The 20,355-nt window shown below is 37.6% G+C and overlaps 1 protein-coding gene across 1 annotated transcript in view; it reads left to right on the top strand.

The window, feature by feature from the left end:
- The window catches only part of KCNQ5 (potassium voltage-gated channel subfamily Q member 5), a 103,090-nt gene extending 86,018 nt beyond the window's left edge, over positions 1-17,072 (top strand). The window contains exons 11-14 of the mRNA XM_025895698.2: positions 5,409-5,517; positions 13,505-13,636; positions 14,484-14,610; positions 14,962-17,072. Coding sequence (XP_025751483.2) covers positions 5,409-5,517; positions 13,505-13,636; positions 14,484-14,610; positions 14,962-15,903 — 1,310 coding nt within the window. The 3' untranslated portion in view covers positions 15,904-17,072. The remainder of the gene's footprint in view (positions 1-5,408; positions 5,518-13,504; positions 13,637-14,483; positions 14,611-14,961) is intronic.
- The last annotated feature ends 3,283 nt before the right edge of the window (positions 17,073-20,355 follow it).

The following is a 20,355-nucleotide window of genomic DNA, read 5'->3' as shown; positions in this document are numbered from 1 at the left end:
GTCCTGCCTCCTTCCTTCTTTCATGATTAGAAGAAAGTCTTTCCTTTTGTGTAGTTTATGGGGGTTTTTTTCCAGAGATCAAGGAAATAAATACCCAATTCACTCCCTTGGGCCCCCTTTTTCTGGCCTCTGCTCTGGAAAGCACGTAAACATGGGCTGCTGCCTTTCCTGCTTTGGGGGAGCTTTGGGCATTCTTATTAAATATGTGATTAAGTTCCATCACAACTAGCATGGCTTTTTGCAGTCGATTTTTTCTATGGAACTTAGCAAGCAATCACAGTAAAACAAATTAAGCGAACTATGTACTGAAAGAGAGTCATCTTATTGATGTTTTAAAGCAAAGGTAAATTGAAAAAAAATCAGTTCTAGGGGTAGTGAAGGGATTTTAAATTCATGGTTCAACAAACAGGAAAATAATGAGAGCTTGTGAAGAGGTGAGAAGTTTCATGAAACATATTTGAACAAAGGCACTAGGCTGAAACATGTTTCATTTTGATAAAGGGAAACTGCATGAATTATATGAACATAAACTATGAAGATGTTTGTACTTAGAATAATTTTTGAGGGGAAAAAAAGAGAGATTTTGTGAAACATTTGATGCCTTATAGCAATTGTGGTAATACTAAAAAATATGTACAGCATATCTCCATATTTTAGAGAACATAGGCTAAATCCTTAACTCACCACAGTATATGCTCAGTGTGAAGAAAAGTACTTCAAAGGCAAGATAAAATTGAGTGAAATACACCTACCTTGTAAACATCCTAGGCATTCTGTAGAGTAGCAGAGCAGAGGCTCTATTTGCTTGCAAAGGGGGCTGAAAGAACAGAATAACAAGAGTATTAAGCTGCCAGCATTGCTTCTTGAGCAAGGGGGGTCATCTGAGCTCAGTAGCCATGTAAGAGTAAGGCAGTTTGGAGTCTAAAGCAGATGCCTGCGCACCCCTGCTGCAGCAGACCTATGCATCAACACCTCCCATGGGGACAATCTGTTCTCAAAAAGCTTTGAATTTATGCCTAACTTTACTTGCCCAGAAGTTAGATGCATTGAACTATCCACTTGTTTTCTTTCTGACTACTCATTCAGAAAACAAGTGTCAAGATGAGTGTGTCACATTGGGGTGCCTTGCACTGCTGCCCTGGGCAGCCAGAGCAGCTCTGCACTTGAATGAGGTTTGTTGAACAGGGTGGAGAACAGGCTGTGGAGCTGCATTATTAATTGCTTGGACATCAGTTCCCAAGTCAAACTCTGGATTTTGAATGATAGATAAAGCCTATTGCTGGATCTAACTCAGAACCTGTGAAAACTAGACCACCATCCATTTTTCACCTTGAGTCACGTGTTACAATAAAAATCAGATTTTTTTTTTCCAAATCTGTGGTTTTTTAACCAAGTCAACACAACACTGTGTTGTAACATGAATGAATGGGAGTCACATGGAAGCTACCAACTTCAGGCACCTATTTAGGTTTTGCCATATCTAGAAGGCGGGTTCTCAGCCTCAGCAGAATTATTTAAATCACCATGTGAAGAGCTCTAACTACATCCTATTCAATCAGAGTAAGATCCAAGTGCTTCTGAAGGCTTCCAAAAAGCAAGTAAAAAGGTTTGTGTTGGAATCACCATACCGGTCACTATGTGAGAAGTACTTCCATAGAACTATCCATGGTGTCAGCACACACACTTACCAATGCTGGATTGCTGTTGCTAGCATATGGCTGTTCCCAGAAAACAAAGAGTACAAAATCTTTTTGATTCTGTTAAACAGGTAGATAATTACTTGAATGTTACTGTGAGTGAAAGCAAGGAGCTATGAGAGTGATCAGAGCAGTGTCAAAGTTTTACCAATGCCAAAGCATTTTATTAAACACCAGAAAACACTTCTAAGAAAGGACACATGATGTTTACAAAGGTAATAATCCAAGCCTTGTGCATAACTTGTGCACAGAGCTATATGAAATGCAGCTACAAACTTCTAAATTTTCTGTTGGTGACATATAATATTTCAGAACAGTGTAATTTTTTTGCCTGTTCATTTGGGGTGATCATTAATGACTAGAGTTTGCACAAAGAATGAATAAACACTGTGACAAACAGGGAAATATCAAGACAATTTTACTACCTTGTGCATACCTCTTCTATGTCTTGATAATTGCTACTTTGCTGCATGATTAAATCAAAGACTGATCTTCAGGAAGAAAGAGGAAGAAATTAAAAAGCAGCAAAGATCAGACTGTAGCTCAAGGTAAATAATGTCAAAGATTGTAAGACAATGGTGGATGCCTCATCAGTTGTGAAATAAACACTTTGTTTAGGATCAAAACACATACTGAATTGTAAATATGCTGGTATTAGAAAGTTGGAATTGTTTCTGGATTGTCAAATGGACTGACAGGCCTTCTTACAGAGACTTGCAGGGGTTTGTCTAACTGTGTGTTGAGACGCTTTGACCATCATTGAGACGATATTCATAAGCTGCCTAAACAACAGACCTGAAAGCCCTGCTTAGCTAGTGGTAGAGGTTCCTCGAGAAAAAGAGGGACCAAGGCTAACCTTCGGAAGGCCTGGAAGAGCAGCCATGCTCATGCAGAGCAGCTGCTGCCCAAAGTTCCTTGTGGAACCCACATGGACCATGCACAGCCACCCCAATGGAGAGCAGGAGACACAGACAAGGGGCATGGGGAAGGATGAAGAAGTAGACGTGTGCAGGGCTAGACGTGAGATGGCACTGGGGCACCTACCTGCCCTGTTAGTGCTTGGGGAGGGCTTTTTCTGGGAACAGACAACAGCTTGGAGGATGTAGCTTAGCCCCATCTGGGAACTGGCAGGGATTTGAACAGCTGGAGCTGCTAAAGCAGACAAACTGACCCCAACTCAACCCTGACCTCAAGGATGAACTCAAGAGGGACAGAAGGGATACAAGTACATCTCACCTCGTAACTATGTGGTACACAACATGAGCTTCCACTGGAAAAATTCATCAGAATGTGAACTTTGATTTCAGTGGTGTTTTAAGCTGGATTTTTTTCTCCAAATTGCTACTATGCATTTCCCAAACTTTTTCCCAGGTCTACTCAGTGTTCTAAAGAAACATGACTGTTTCCCATACAAATCAAACAAGGTTTATAGGTTTTTACAAGCTTTATTGACATGTGGTATTGAGTGTCTGCCATAATTAGGGAAATTCATATCAGTGGACTATTAAAAAGAAAAAAGGTGATTTATTAGGAGCAGCATCTCTTCTTAAAGCTGGCTTAAATTTATAAGAATTTTCCAGCATCTGTCTAAAAATTTTGCTGACTTTTGTATTCCCAAGGGAGCAATAATTGCACCACACTGTTCTCAAAACAGTTCTGCAAAGATATACCATGTTAAGGAAGCCCTTTTATTAATGACACTGTACTTGGCAGTGAGACAACCATTCAGAAACATGTTTATTTTAAACTTTCAAGTTGGAATCTCCTGTTTCACTGGGTTTACTTGGTTATAGCTCTTATGTTCTTAGCAGAATTTTTCCTAACTTATACTGGCATAACAGAATAGATTCAAACCTTAGAGAGGCACTGGAAACACCAGTAGCATAAAAAGCTCTGTTTTTAATATGGTACTTATAAATGAGGTGGGAGATTTCCACACTGGAAGAGGTAACTGGAGAGGCTGATCAGATGTGACACCTGGAAAGTTAGTGTTGTGGAATACTTAACACGTTCTGAGGGGGGAGTTTAGGTAGTGTATATACCTATCAAACTAATTGCATAGTTTATTTTAGCTAGTCACATTTCTGGGCAGGGATGCATGTGTTATTGAGGCAGGATAGGTGGAGAGATGTATATTTTATCAATAAGATAAGCCAGTAGGAAAGCTCATGAAAAAGTGCACAGAAAAAGCACTCCTGACATCATTGTAGGCATGACTTATAGTAATAGCATGGAAGGAGAGATTTCAAAGTTTTGTATGAAGATATTCTACTTTTACTATTACACTTTTACAATTTAAAAATTAATTTTTTGTGGTCACATTTGATTTTTTCATGTTGACTTAAACATATTATCTACGTGGCTATAAGCCATCCTTCTTTATTAAACTGATCTGCCAAAGATAGAATCACCTGTTCTTCAAAGTTACAGATGTTCCTTATGAAAGTACCAGTTCCCAAGATTAATGAACTACTCAGAGTCATTTAAAAAAAAAATTAGTATGCCTGAACATTAAATCTGTGAAGAAAACAATGCAGCAATACCAGTTCCTGAAAATGCTGTACAATGCTGTTCATGCCAAGATAGCATTCCTATTAGATTTAGAAAGTACCATGAAATTTTCAGGCACTTCTGCCTGACAAATAATATTTTTCATCTTTAATTTGCAGTTTCCCTGAAAAAGGAACTTGAAAAAATGTCCTCTAATCATTTGTGTCTGACTGTGCTTTAAGTCTGCTAATAGAAGCCCCTGAAATGGTTTACTTGAAGTGTTTCTGAATGACTAAATGTATGTTTTAAATAACAGCATGAATGTAGGCAAGGACATAGAACTGGGAAGAAATCTCCTCTCTTACTGAGGGTTACTGAATCCCATCTTCTTTTTCTGTGTTTCATGTCATTCTTTCATTTTACACTCTCTTCCTCATGAAGCAGAGACATTTATACGATGAAATACACTGGCCTTAAGTGAAATTCTTCACCTGGGCACTTGGACTTTATGCAGTTGAAGAAAGATTATTTGGGACAAAAAAATACCTACCCTCAAGAATTTTCCTGTACTTCATGTACCTTCAAAACATATATGATGTATGGGCATCTGTGACCCTGCCCTTCTTGCTCCATTTGCATTCCAGCACATTTTAAGTTTGTAAGCCTCTTGGTCATGCATCAGTACCTGTTTTATTTGCGTATTCAGGTACAATTGGCAGGTAAAAAGGTGCTTTGTTTATTTTCACCTGTAATAAAATGTCGGATCATTCCACCACCTCCTTATTAAACGAAATGGATCTTCTCCTTTGTCCTCAATGTCAAGTTGATCCACAGTGGTAACACAGCAACGATAAAACTTCAGGGTCTTCTGATTCTGCCATTACATCTGTTAGCTCACCATCTTTTTCTTGTACGACAGAGAATGTGATGAAAAACCATGGGACATCAGGAATAGACATCCTGGTACTCAAATATTATTTATTTAAAAAATAACAGGGAATTCTTCCTTCTAACTTTTACACTATTTACACTGGGACTACCCAGGCGTTTATGACACAAGCAGACACACACAGGTGCATTATACAGTTTGCAAACTGATGAAGCTCTGTCATACTTGATTTGTAGTCTTTATTTTTCCAGAACCACCGTGCAAGCTGTTCGAAAACACTAAGGAAGAGATTTTTAAATGCATCTTGTTCAGTCTGCTCTTGTATTTTGCAGCTGACACAAGTCTTGGAACAGATGATGTTTATGATGACAAAGGGTGCCAGTGTGACGTGTCAGTAGAAGATCTCACCCCCGCTCTTAAAACTGTCATCAGAGCAATCAGGTGAGTAAAAAATACTGAGTTAATAAATATTTGAGATTCCTTTGGTTATGATACTAATAAACTGCATGTCAGTTCATTAAATGATTGTTAGTTAAACTTATTACGTAGCTAATGCTAATATACTATGCTTCCTTTTTATCAGTATTTCAGTTAAATTAAAATATTGTATAGGTTCTGTTATCAGTTTTTCAATATCTAAAAGTGTTATATGATTTTACACAGAAAAGAAAGAGAGTAATTGATATAATTTCCATTATATTTCCTGAAATCCAAATACAGTTTGATGTAATTTTACTGAATGTGTATCACCTTGCCTGGAAAAGTTATTTCCTTTAAAAGTGTAGGGCTGTATTTCATTTCCATATTCCTGAAACTGTCATAAGACTTCTATTGCAAATTTCTTCTGGTAAGAGCAGAATAATTACATTCATTCAGTTGTGCAAAGCCTTGCCTACCACTATCTACTGAACTAAATATAACCCAAATAATTTAAAACTGATAGTCTCCTTATTTTCCAAGAAAGCAGCAAACTACATTGGAACTTATAAAATTACCCGTATTGAAAGTTTAAATTTAGCATTCACACTCTTGAGAATGCCAAGGCTCTACACGTTCCAGAATATTTTGAAGTGCAAATTCTGACAGGTAAAATCACCACCATAAAATGTACAACAAAAAGCAAGGAGAGTTTAAGCAGGTTATTCCTGGGAGTGACCCCAGTCACTCCATCACAGCTACATCAGTGTCCAGCACCCTTCTTGCAGGCAGGCAGGCAGGCAGGCAGACAGGCAGCAGCCAAAAGGAATTTCTGCAAAAACCTACAAAAAGATTATGTTTTCCTGCAGGGCAACTCTTGCCTGAGTCTTCTCAGCACCATAGCAAAAAAACCCTCAAGGTTTTTATCAGTAAATTTCATACAGTGATAGCCTATGGGCTACTTGTATTTCCTTCCCCTTTTTCCGCTGATTAAAATGAAGACAGACACTGAGTAAGGCTGTTTCTAAAACTTTTCTACTAGCACAGAGAGCTTGACAGATAAATTGCAGACATCTTTTCCAACAATTTTTCCAACCTTCCTGGAAATGACCTCACAGAACGTGTCAGATACCAGGCCCGTGCCCACAGCCACTGCAACTGGCAACTCAAATGTCACTGATGAGAACCGTCTCTTGCCAGAAATGTTTCAGCAGGTGACAGAAATCCTTCTACACAGTGGACACCCACCTACAAGGCAAGCCTATTCCCTCAAATGGAAAATGCTCAAATTAGGAACAATCAGCATAGTCCGTTGACTTTAGTGCCAAAGATTCTTGTCTGTGATGCTGCATTTTAAACAGACTGGTTGACTCTTGGCTCTTGCACCTTGATAATTATACAGGCAAGCAATATCACTGATCATCTCATTCTTAATATGATCCAAATTCCTTGAAGCTTGTTTTCTAAGGTGCCACTGAATTGTTCAATCTGCATTTTTGCTTGTTTCTCTTGGTCATTATCAGTTCAAATGGAAAGTAACCAAACATGAAGTACATAGCTGGCAAATTTTCTCCACAGTGCCATTCACAGAATTGTTCTAATAAGAAGAGCAAAGATGCAAGAATTTGATTGTTTCATTCATGCACCACTTAACTAATGAGAATTAATTTTTTAGATTATCTCCAACTGTTCTCTGCATGGTTGGCTTACCAGAAAAGCAACTAATTTCAACACTGAGGCTGAGAATAAGAATCTCCACTCGATATCAATTAGCCATGATTCTCTCCCACCTCCTTCCAAATGTTAGCATTTCACTAGATTACAAGCGGCACATGCATCTTGCTTCAGAAACATACCTTTTTTTGACATGTGTAAAGCAGTAACATGCCATGATCTTCAGACTTCTGTTAAATGCTACACTTTAATCTCTCAAAATTAAGAGACTGATAATTCAGTTCATCAGGTATCTGATACACCTCTTTCTGATTATTCAGAGTATCTGTTACCTGGGATCTATGCAACATCTGAAGAAGGATCTGAGACTCTGTATAGTAACTGTAGAATTTCAAGATGATAACATCTGCCTATATGGAAACTTTGTGCCTCATTTTGAAGTTTGTTTTTAGAAACGGCTTTAAATTGCAAAGGCAGTGGGGGAGGGTGAAGGCTGTTTTTCCCTTTATGCTGGTGTACAGAAGCAGGTGAAGACAAGAAGGCACTTGCATAGCTTCATGAAACACTTTGAAAAGACCCCATATATAAACACAGAAAATTGAATCCATTCTTGATACATCAACTTGAAAAATTGTAATAAAGGAAAATGATTATTTTTCACTGCTTAGAGATGGGTATAAATTGTTTTACAATTACACAAATGGCCCTTTTGTTTTGCGGAGGAAATTAAATTAGCCAAATTAATTCATGCCTGTGGGTTTACAGAGGTAGGTCCTCTCTCAGTTTTGGAATCAAATGATTTGAGCTTGGGTTTTTTTCTGTGAAAGGAGCCTAAAATATACTGCTTACTCTCAGGTGGGACAGCCTCAAAATAGCAAAAGACAAAAACTGGTTTATTTATAGTCTTTAATTTTAATAATTTCAAAGCGTACTGCTTCAGTTTTGACCCTGTTTACTTACATTTTCTCCAGGACTACTTTATTGTTCAAAACAACTTCTTGATTTTAAATAAACAAATGCCCAAACTTTCATTTTGAAATGGTCAAAACAGAGAAAATAATCCTTCCTTGACAAAGTTATTACCATTTTGGTCCTTTCCAAAAAAGATAGGACTCTTAACCAGTCCTACTAAGACCCTTAAGGCAGACCTGTCTGGTAACATGTTAAGCTGTCAACCTGCTCTCAAAGCCCCCTAAGGTGAGTCTTTCATCTCCTGTGCTGCCTCCTCCATCCCCCTTAATACAAGCTCTCTGTGAGGCAATATCAACTGAAGGAGTAGGGAAAGTAAGGAAAAGCTGCTCAATGCATTTTAAGTGTTGGGTAAGTAGGGAACAAATGGGTAGTGTGGTGAAAGATTATGTGCTCCACAGCATGCCTTGAGCCAGAGCAGGACCAGTCCTACTCCTCAGCAGCCTCTGGCTGGGATCACAGCAGTGCACAAAGCAGTTTCTGCTAGTAGGACACTGAGCCTTTGTGCCAACAGGTTTTGTAGCACTATTCAACTGTTCCCAGTCTTGTCGTGAACAAAAAGCCACTAATATCCTGCAGAGTTCCAGGAGCTTAACAAAACCCATTAAATTTCCCAACTCTGTTAGTTCAGAATGATGAACGTGTATAAAAGAGACTAAAAGGAAGATGAGGATACCTTGTTTCCATATATTGTGATATCTCTGATCATTTTCCATAGCAAGAGGCACGCAATTCTGTAATACACTCCACAATGGAAATCATGGAATTACTTCACTATTTACGGAATATAAAATAAGATTTGAGAAGCATAAATAAATATGCAGCAGAAATAACTGCAATGGCAGGAAGATGAACGTATTGACGTAATAGGTTTTTTCTCTCTTTAGTGATTGCAAAGATATGTTTTCATTTGTTGTTAATAAAAAAAATAATAAATGTGGCTAAACATAATGAAACTTGAGAGTTCTTGAGCTGATAAGATGTATAGTTGAATAGTCATACATATTTAATAGACAAAGATGAAAAACATAATTTACCATTTATGTTCAGTCATTGCAATGTTTCTCAAACACCTATAAAATGTATTTTTAGCAGCCACTATGAATTTGTTCAGTGTGATGTTTCAGAATCCCGTTTTTCTTTTAAAACCAAACACAAGATATACAAATGTATATTTTCTGCCCAGATTCTCTTCAGAGCCTAGGAAAGACTCTTAGATATGTCTTTGGCTAGGACAGCACCGTACTTGGGAAAAAACAATATCTTTGCCTCTAGGGAATGGATTAGCCAGGTCAAGACCTGAGAGAGGAGGTAATTTTTACTCATTCACCCCACAAGTAGTAGAACTGTCTCTCAAGCATGTTTGTCTGTTGGCATCTCTATACTGGATCCTGATCTCTTCTGCACATTGCAGTTTTACCATGACAAAGGGTTATTTGGCAAGGTAAGGATAGAGAGACAGAGGAACCACCCCAGCTAGATCTCTTTGCACCTGCTTTCCTGATGGAGTAGGTGAGCAAACAACCTCATGTGGTCACCTCACCTGGCTATGGGTAAAACAACCTACCTGTCTTTTAATATTCAAGGCAGTAACTAGGTATGATTCTACCTGAATCCCAGTAGAATGAAACTCTGTTTCTTCCTGAGACAGTGACAAGACTGACAAGACACACGTTTAAAACTAATAACATGAGTATGAAAGGGCTGCACAGAGGATTAGGAATGTTCTAACTTGGTGCCTGTCTCAGCAAAGTTCACTAAATGACAGACAGAATAGCTTTTAATAATGGAAGGGTCAACATGAATGGAAACAAAAATGCAGTGAATGCCATAGAAGGTATGCAACCTGCATTTACAGAAAACACTGTAACTTTAGAGCAGTGCTGATCCTGCATTTGAGAACCGAGAAATGAAATGGGAGCTGCTTTTTGCTGCTGGAGTCAATAAGACAACATTTGGTATTGGACCTGTAACTTTCCACAAATTATCAGGGTACAAGATAAGATTAGTGAGACCTGTGGTTTAGACACTAATTCTAGACAAAGCACTTTTACGTATTGGTCTGCCTTTTTTTCTTCTTTCCTCTGGATACATCACTGAAACAAGCTACTTTTTTTGGCTAATTCTTACCAGAAAATTGTCGTCCTTGTGATTTGGGTGGGTTTACAAACATGTATTGTCTATCACATTAGATTTGAGTTACAAAACATCACCGCACTACATGTCATACAGCGATTTAAACATGCAAACGATGTTTTAAAAAGTCATGCGGACTACGGGGCTTTGTTGTTCGGGGTTGATTCCTACTTTCAGTCACAGCTGCCAGATCAGTGCCAGCAGTTCCGTGCAGTCAGTGGCGGCTCCGCTCGGTATATGACGGGTCTTGTTTGCCCCCTGGTGGCACCGCCGGAAATGACAACCCGGGCTCGTTTGCCCTGTCCCTCCTGTCCTAAGGGCTGCTGCTCCAAATAATTTGAGTATGCATAACTTTGTGCTCATTTTCTCCTCTTTGTAGGGGTAGGTTACCCGCCTGTGCCTGCTAAACTGAGCCCTTCGTTTTTATCCCACAGGAACATACACTCTACAAAATTATAATAATCTATCGAGATGGGTGTTCAAGCATATAGAACCATAGAATCATAGAATGGCTTGAGTTAGTTGGAAGGGATCTTCAAGACCATCTAGTTCCAACGCCCCTGCCAAGGGCAGGGACACATCCTGCTAGACCAAGTTGCTCAAAGCCCCATCCAGCCTGGCCTTGAACACTTCCAGGGATAGAGCATCCATAGCTTCTCTGGGCAACCTGTTCTAGTGCTTCACCATCCCCACAGTAAAGATTACAATTACAGCCAATCACATAGTTATTTCAAGATATAGGAAGCCAACTGAGTTTTAAAAACTGACAGTAAATAACTATGGAAATTCATCCAAATTTAATAACTGCAAAGCAGTTGCTAGGCTCCATCACTGAAAGAATCCAGGGTTTTTTTCTTAATTAACTTGCAGGGGTTTAAAATGCCAGTCTTTTATAACACTTCAGGGTTTTTTTGCACAGTTTATGTAAAGTTTTGTATATTTGAAGAAAAAGAAGTAAGCAATATAGGTTTGTTCCAAACACTGCTTAAGTTAATTAAGATGGAATCACATGAGCTAATACCTAAACCAGAAATAGTATAGTTACACCTCACTGATATAGCTGTGATGCTTTCAATTCTGTGTTTGAATACTGAATATTATGAACAAACTGCCTTGATTAGCAAAAACAAAGTGTTACAAAGCTGCAAAGCAGTAATGAAGACTTCTGTGCACGCAGATTAAAAAGTTTCCATAGCTGTTAATAAAAATTAGTCTTCTGGCTCTTCTCTTGTAAAATCACCCAGTTGTGGTAAATTCAGTTTTGTTCAATTATGGCTCTGCTTTTCTAATAGGGTTTCACAGTTTTACTGTATCAAGAGCATGAGGGAAAAAATTGTGGCCACAAAAACATAATAACAACAACAAAATTATGATACAGTCTTGTATGTCAGCTACATCATTTATTCTTTGTAACCTAAATAAAGAACTAGATTCCAGAAGATTGGGTTGTCAGGGTCTTATGAACTGAACATCTTGGCATCATTTGACAGCTAAAAGAAAATAAAATTGGCATCCCAGGTTCATCCCAGCTTCAGAGGCCTTCAGACTACAAAAGATGCCAAAGGCCATTGGTCTGTTGAACCAGCTGGCAATGCAAAAAGAGGAAAGTGCATCACCTGATATATTTAAAACCGCATGGAGATCAGTCCTGAACTGTCAAGGTGATGAACTACTCCTAAAAGGCCTTTTCCATTTTTAATTTCTATTATCAGAATCGTAGTTCAAGCTCTATACAAGTGACAAACAATTTCAATTTTTAACTGAAAGTTACCAGAATGGGAAATATCAACAGTCTAAGCACTGTGAGAAAAGGCTGACATTATTTGAAAGAATATTTATGTATGATTAAAAATCAGTAGAGGATCACTCTATACTATCAAACTCTACATACCTATTATCATAATGTCTCTCCTAACTACATGAAGTATGTTTTTTTCTAAAAACTAAAACATTACTAATCTATTTTTATCAGAGAGTGAGAGCCATGTTTTGATTTTTATTACAATTTGTTGTCTTACATCTGCCAAATACATTTTATAATTAGCACAAAGGGAATATATTAGCATGAACTATTGGCATTTGAAATAGGATACCAATTTACTGTCTCTGCTTTTTTAATTGCAATAGATAGCAAATATCAGCAGTTTGGCTCTAATGGGAATTCATAAGCTCTGTAGCACAGACCAGAATAGCTAACACACCTGATGCCTTGGCTTCTCTCCTAGTTCTTGCATAGAACTCCTCTCTTCTCCAGTTCTTATGTAAACCAAGGAAAATTTCAGGTTTTACCAGCTAACCTGGAAAATAATCTCGCTGACATTTACTTTCCGAATTTGTCATTTCTATTATTTAAAATTTACAATTTAATATCAAACTTTTCATTCTAAGAAGAGCTACTCAGTGGACATCACATGCTCACATATCACAAATCACATAAACTTGTGAAATTCTCACATTAAAAAAAATGCCATTCATCAATTTTGGATATTTACTGTTATCTGAAACTTAGTATTCTGCAGTAAAATTCATGAAAAAATCATAAATGCTAATGAAGCAACAATTTCAATATATTGCAGTAGGGAACAAATGTAAAAACTTCTGCAAAATTTGATCTTAAATCAGACAAATAAATTAAAAACAAATTCTTAGGCCTGAATGTCAGTTAAAAAATAAAAACTGATGAAGAATGAAATGGGTGCATAAATTTTTTTTTTTTTTACCAAAGTAGAGAGCAAGAACTTAAAATGAATAAGAGAATACTATTAGCTATGCTTGTGTAATCCACTCATTAGAGAACTCTTTTCTTTATAGAGAAAAGATTTTCTCTTTAAAGAAAAGAAGTAGCGTAAGCACAAATGTAGCTTACAGGATATCCCGCTCTAGTCAGTGGAACTAATCCCAGTTTTAAGTTAGGCATATAGTTCAGTATATTTCATATTAGCCACCTAACATATAAAAACCAAACAGGTATATACTGATATATTAAACATGCTCTGCAGTTGTTAAAATAGTATTACTTGAACTTTCTTAAACAGCAATTCAAAGGGATAGCTACAGCACATTTGTACAAGTGCATTTGTACTTGCACATTTTTACTTACAAAAACAATTGTGTAAAAGCTGTATTAAAATACCTTCCATTTAAAAAATAGCTATCAAATTTTGTCAGTGAAATATATCATATTGTTTCACAACTGTTGAAAATTAATCTGTGAAATGCTTTTTACCCACAGAATTATGAAATTTCATGTCGCAAAGAGAAAGTTTAAGGAAACACTTCGCCCATATGATGTCAAAGATGTCATTGAACAGTATTCAGCAGGTCATCTAGACATGTTATGCAGGATTAAGAGTCTTCAGTCACGGTAAGGAAAGAATTAGTCCTATGCATAAGCATCTAATGTCATTCACTGCACACTGTATATTGGCAAAGTTCAACATTTCTGTGTTACACAGCCTCTCTTTCCGTGAACACAGCTGAGCCAGAAATGTAATTGTGGGCAAAACCAGACCAAAAAACTTGTATCTAAACTGTCCTCAGAAAATGGAAGTCTGAACAATAGAAAAGGTAATCCTTTATCTGTAAAGCGCATTTGCAAACAAGGAATTTAGTCAGGAGGCTGCCAAAAGGATGAGGAAGATATATGCTTTTCTCCCACTCGAGGTCTTCTCTTTTCACATAAAAGAAATTGGGAACTACTGGTAATGTAGTATTTATGTAGGTTTTGTGCTATAGATTCCTGGTAATAGTAATTAAGAAAAAAAAAAACCCACAACATTTTATCATATTTACCATTATCAGTATCGGGGTTGAGATTCCTGCTTCAAACTCATAATTCCTCCAGGACTGGAGGCTGTTGTTAGGATGGGAAAGCTGAGGGTGGCACTGGTATGTCTGTTCCTCCACAACATCAGGCTGCTGGAGAGGCCACCTCTTCCCTCCCCCTTTCAGCAAGTCTAGCCTTGGCTCTCCCAGATGATGGCTAAGTTCTGGCCCCTGTTTAGTGCCAACAAAAAAGAAAAGCAGCCTCAAATGCTCAAAATTCATTCCTTTTGGGGTTTTTTCCTTTAATTAATAAAATTATGTTTGTCTTCTTTTTCAAACTCTTTTTTGAAGTACTGTGATTTTCATTTTTAATGTATGGATATAGCAAACACTTCCATATCATCACTGGTTTCAGGAATTGCAGCAGCTTTTGATTTCTCTTACAGTGTTGACCAAATTCTTGGGAAAGGACAAATCACAGCAGATAAAAGAACCAGAGAAAAGAATCCTGCAGAGAATGAGACAACTGATGACCTCAGTATGTTAGGGCGGGTAGTCAAAGTGGAGAAACAGGTAGAGTGATTATCTGTGTTGCTTGGTCTTGCTTTATTGCTCATGCCTATTCGGTACTTCATTGCCAGTTTCAAAAGCTGAACAGGTAAAATATTTGTTCTTAATATCTGCTTCATTTATATGTTGAAGTAAAGTTTATATGGACCGTATTACCTTAACCTTTTTGTCCCTTTTATAACCTTGCTTGTGAAAAATGTACATGGCTTTTGACGTTCTTTTTCAAGGGTCAGTAACATACACCAAGACCTCTTCATTTTTCTCTTCAGCAGTCACATTATCTCTTTGCTTGGGTTCCAAACATTTTAAATTAGTATTTGCTACTAATGTCAACCTTTTCCTCTCTTTCTATAGGTACAATCCATTGAGTCAAAATTGGACTGTCTATTAGATATTTATCAACAAGTTTTGCGAAAAGGATCTGCATCTGCGCTCACTTTGGCTTCATTTCAAATGCCAGCTTTTGAATGTGAGCAGACTTCTGATTATCAGAGTCCATCAGACAGCAAAGATTTATCTAATTCTGCACAAATTAGTGGATGTGTATCCAGATCAGCTAGTGCCAATCTGCCTCGTGGCCTACAGCTTATACTGACACCAAATGAATTTAGCACTCAGGCTTACTATGCTTTCAGTCCAGCTATGCATAGTCAAGCAACACAAGTGCCAAATGATGGACCTGCAACAGTTAATAATACATCAAACCAAATAAACCAGGCAACCAAGCCAGCAACTCCGACAACATTACAAATACCACCTTTCTCATCAATGAAGCATATCAATAAGCCTGAGCCTGTTCATATTATTCCTGTAACCACACAGGAAAATATTTCCAATGTCACCGCCTGCCTTGTTGCATCAAAGGATAATGGACAAGTTGCACAGCCCAGTGCAACAAAGGATCTCACGTGGAGAAAAAGTCTGGATACAGAGGGGGAACCTTTGCTCTCAGTTAAACCTGTGGTGCAAATGGACTTAGGAAAATCTTTATCTGTACAAAATCTTATACAGTCTACAGAAGAACTGAATATACAGATTGCTGGCAGTGACTCCAGTGGTTCCAGAGGTAGCCAAGACGTATACTCCAAATGGAGGGAGTCAAAATTATTTATAACTGATGAAGAGTTGGAGACAGAGGCAGGAACAGAGACTACTGAAGCCATCTCACGCCCATTAGTGGAAACAACTCTCTCTGCTGACTCTCTAAGGACTGGAATATCAAGGTCATCTCAAAGCATCTGCAAGCCAGGGGATGGTACAGAAGCACTCAATCTGCTCCATGTCAAACTTAAATAACAGCTTGCTGGCTTTCTTCATTGGCTGGTTCATTCCTCTAGTCATACATATCATAGCATGAACTGTTTTGAAAGCCTTTTTAATAAGATAAAATCACAAAAATCAGGATGAATCTGCAAAGCAGTTGAATGAGCCCATATTTCCTAGCTGCATGAAAATGCATGTTTAAGTGATGGCTAGCGTCCAAATTTACACCTACAGTATGGCAGCCTTTGATGAAGTACGGTAGGTTTAAATAATGAGTTGCCTACAAAGCTAATGCTGCAGGATGTATCAAAAAGAAAAAAAAAAATCAAAAATCTGAGCATTTAGACATAGTGCCGTCGCTACAGGGCAGAAGTAAAAATTGTAAGGTTTAAAGCACTTTGCTTCTGAACTAATTAAATATATATATATAATGTCCTGATTTAGATGATAGTTTATGTTTACAACAAAAAAATTATCTACAGCTGCTAGCAAGGTACCAAGGAAATCAGTAATATGGCTAGAAATGCGGGGTTAGAAATGGCTGCCAGTTGCAAGATACACATATTTGCTCATCATTAATCAGTTATTTTTAGCTCTGAAAAACAATAGCTTAACATTCATCCAATTTTTGGTGATTTAGTGCTGTGGCAGAAGCACCTGACACACCACTATCACATTGTTCTTCATAAAAAGAAAACTATTTTGCTACAAAAAGTTTGTATTTTAAGGATTGGGGCTGGCCTCAGAAGGGGATAATGCAGGTGGCTACACTGAGAATTCAGGGGAATCGCTCCTCCCAGTCTCATTGAGAAGCTGTCTTGTGAATCTGAACCATTTTGGCAGCAGTAGGTGAGGGAAGGAAGCAGGTGCTGCCTTCATGTTAGAAGCAATATTTCCTTCTGTGGAAATTTGGCAATTTTCCTTGCAGTCCCAATCTGATACTATGACAGCACTTCATAAGGCTGAGAAAGGAAGGAAAACAAGGAACTGAAATACAAAGTAAAACTAAAGAGGACAGAACAGAGGAGAGAGAAAGACAACACAATCAATGTGGAAATAAATAATGACACAGATTTAGATAGGCAGGAAGGGAAATTATCCCATAAAACAAGGAAGGTAAAGAGGGGAAAAGTTACTTTTTTTTTCCTCCACAGATAATGAGTGCTATTTTGAAAAAAAAGCCACATAGGCAATCAGAAATTAAAATAGAAGTAGATAAGATCGCCTTAACTGAAAAAAAAAAAAAATTAAGGCAAGGGTTTGTTGCTTTTTTAATAAAAGGTGATGAGGAGAGAGAGGGAAAGTGGTAACACTCTTAGTCTTAACACTGTGTCCCAATGGCAGTCATTTTTTTGTGAACTTTCCAAGACAGAGCTTTCAGACTCCTTCCTCTGAATACCCAAGTTTTCAGATTCAAAGCCTACATCAAACTGAGCATTCCTGCCTGATACATCCTCTTTTTTTTTTTTACCCTAACCTACACTTCACTTCTGCTGAGATGCAGGAGCAGTGTTAGTGCCTCTCTGCACATCCCCAACAATGCTTTCCTATTGGGAGAACCGTTGTGCAGCCTAAGCAGCCTTTCCCAGCTGAATGAAGTTTCTGTGTGTTACCTCCTCTCAGATTTACACCCCACCTGCACCACAGGCTTGTAGACAACCCAGTTTGGGCTCAGCTTCCCTCTAGCACCAGGAATACCGAATGTATGGGGGTGCCAGTGCCAGCTCTCTCAGGGCAGTGTGTTCTCAAGGCCCAGACCCACTGGGAACTTACTATGTACATCAAAAACATCACTCCAGTCTTAACCATGGCTAAATGCTATAGATTGTATTGTGAAGGACCTGATCTGTTTACTATGAATCCATTGTAACTTCTGCTTCCATATTTCCTTTAAAGAAGTATTCCTGGATGTTACATGACAATTTTATTATGTGAAAGTACATGCAAACTGTAGAGTGTATATATTGTGTCATTATATGGGGTCCACGGACGGTACACTGTGTTCCATGGCTTACACCGGAGCAAACTTCAGTTGTTAAATCCTGAAAGACACCTTGAAGCACAATTTCCTCACTGCTGATTTGCCATATAATTTACCACGTTCAGCCTTTCCTGTTTTCTTTACTTGCAATCTGATCATACTAAAGCCTGATTACAACAGTAATTTTGCGAGGATAAATACATTTTTTTTCACATCTCAGTTCACTTAACTATTAACTTATTTGAATGTCTGCAGTTTATCCGGACAGATCTGTAAGTTTAAACTATCGAAAATTTAAAAACTTACAATCTTTTTTTAATTTTCTTTTCCTTTTTCTTAACTCTTTATGGTGCCTTTCTTGCCTTTCACATGAAGCCTCCTGCTGACCTAAGCATAAATATGCAGTTAGGGTTCAGTTAAGGAGAAAGAGATCGGGCACATGGCAATTGTGTGCCTGTAATGAAATTCCCTGCCCCTCCTTGAGGAGATTGAAAAATCAAGGCATCATGAATTGAACACCACTTTTCCACCTCCATCTATGTAAGCAGATGATTGCACCACATTGCATCAATGGGATAACTGAGCATTGCCCCTGCCTGTACCAATTCCACACAGAAACAGGGCCTTGGGTTTTGCTGATAATTTATCTCACAGAAACTTGGTATTTTTGCCTTAAATGACATGCCTGAGTCCTTCTAATTTTAAGTTAATTTATTTAATACAACTTTGTGCACAAAAGAGTAAGTTCTATAAATGATGTATGAAAATGTTAATATCTTTACAAAGTACTAATAAATCTAGAAGATCATATCTTTTCAAATTATAGTTTAAAATCCTAATTTGTTTTCTTTTATGCTCATCATTATTATTTTTGCAGCTGTAAGTCTTATCATATAGGGTTTTTTAACATAATATTGATAGGAAATAGAAAGAATAGTGAATATATGAAATTTTAAAGAGGAAGAATTGTTTGTTTGGATTTTTTATAAGTTTTCCTTATATTTCCTCATGAGGAGTTTCCTGTTTCTATGCTCTCTCTTTGAAAGACAGTGTCAAGACTGACAATCATTCATTAGTTTCACAAAAGAAGGGCCTGTCTGGCTTTTCAAGTCTTGTTCTGAGCTGCTTTATAAAATCCAGCTCATGACAGCTAATAAGAAGTGTTCATGAGTCGGGACAAAAGACAATTTTTTTTCTGATTTACAATCCACTTGAGGATTGTTGGACGAGAGAATTCGAACTTAAGTAAAAGCTTCAGGAATTAAGCATTATCCAAATAACTGTTTTCTGATCAGCATGTTCTTCTACCTGAATGGAGAACTGAATAGTTTTGATGACTATTATTTGTTTAAGAATTTGTATTTGCTCCTGGCTTATATTATCTATACTTTTTATTTAAATATGAATATGATGTTTTAGCCTAGGGTTCGAGATTGCAAAGATCATACACTTTTATTCACAGTGCCCACAGTTGTTCCATGTTTTTGAGATAATCCTATTAGAGTGACTGCTCTCATTATAGTATGGTGATGAGTAATTCACCTGCTTTTGTGATAAGTCAAATCATGCTGAATGGCTGATGTATAGTAGACCATCTGATGTACTGTAGTATTTCTGGATTGGGACCTGCAATCCTTACTCAAGCAAAAATTCTATGGAATTCATTCATTTTATGAAATTCAAGAATTTTTCTTGAAATGGGAACTCAGATTCAAATCCTGATTTTGTTGGGCATCTGTTTAAAGTGAAAATGGTAATATTCCAGTTATTTCCTGAGGAAACTAATACTTAGCTGAATTTACCCATGTCACATTGACTATATAAAAAATAACGCACAAAGTACTGATGTAAAAAGGGAAGAAGTGAAGGGACAATTTTAAAAAGCACAGAGAATAATCAGAAAATTGGAGCAAGCAGGAAAATATAACAGCAAAGGAATGAAAAAAGGGTTTAAACACCTGAGGCTAAATTCATCCTTGGATGGCTTCACTGACTTCAATGCATTCACTGCCCAACTGAGTGAAGCTCTGCCTCCGTTGGGATAACCAGGTTCAGTTCCACTGACCTCAAAGGAACTGAACCCACATATACCAGAAATGAACTTGCCTCTCTGGGCCAACTTTTATCCTGACTCATATGTCATGCAATCCTTTTGGATTCACTAGGTTTGAATGAAATACAGGTCAGAAAAGAATTTGTCCCAGATATTTCTGCTTCACATTTTTTTCCAAGTGTGTTAATTGACTTAATTCAAGTGGATTACAACATTACACGACGTCCTGTCACTGTCTAAAAAGGTTAATTAGTTTTTGAAATAAGACTTGTCCCCTGCAATGTCAGTGGAATCATGCAATATTTTCCTGTCCGTTCATCTGGATGCAAATGTGGCCATTCATTCAGTTGTGGCCACACACAGGACAATTCCAGACATACCCAATATCATCTGCTATTGGAAGAATTTTTGACTTCTTTGAAAGCCAAAAGACAGTTTTGTAGCAGGCTTA

Source organism: Manacus vitellinus, unplaced genomic scaffold (genome assembly GCF_001715985.3).
Source record: "Manacus vitellinus isolate BGI_N305 unplaced genomic scaffold, ASM171598v3 scaffold_4_pilon, whole genome shotgun sequence".
Taxonomy (NCBI): Eukaryota; Metazoa; Chordata; class Aves; order Passeriformes; family Pipridae; genus Manacus; species Manacus vitellinus.
The sequence above is the reverse complement of the archived record's forward strand: the minus strand, read 5'-3'. Positions and strand labels throughout refer to the sequence as shown.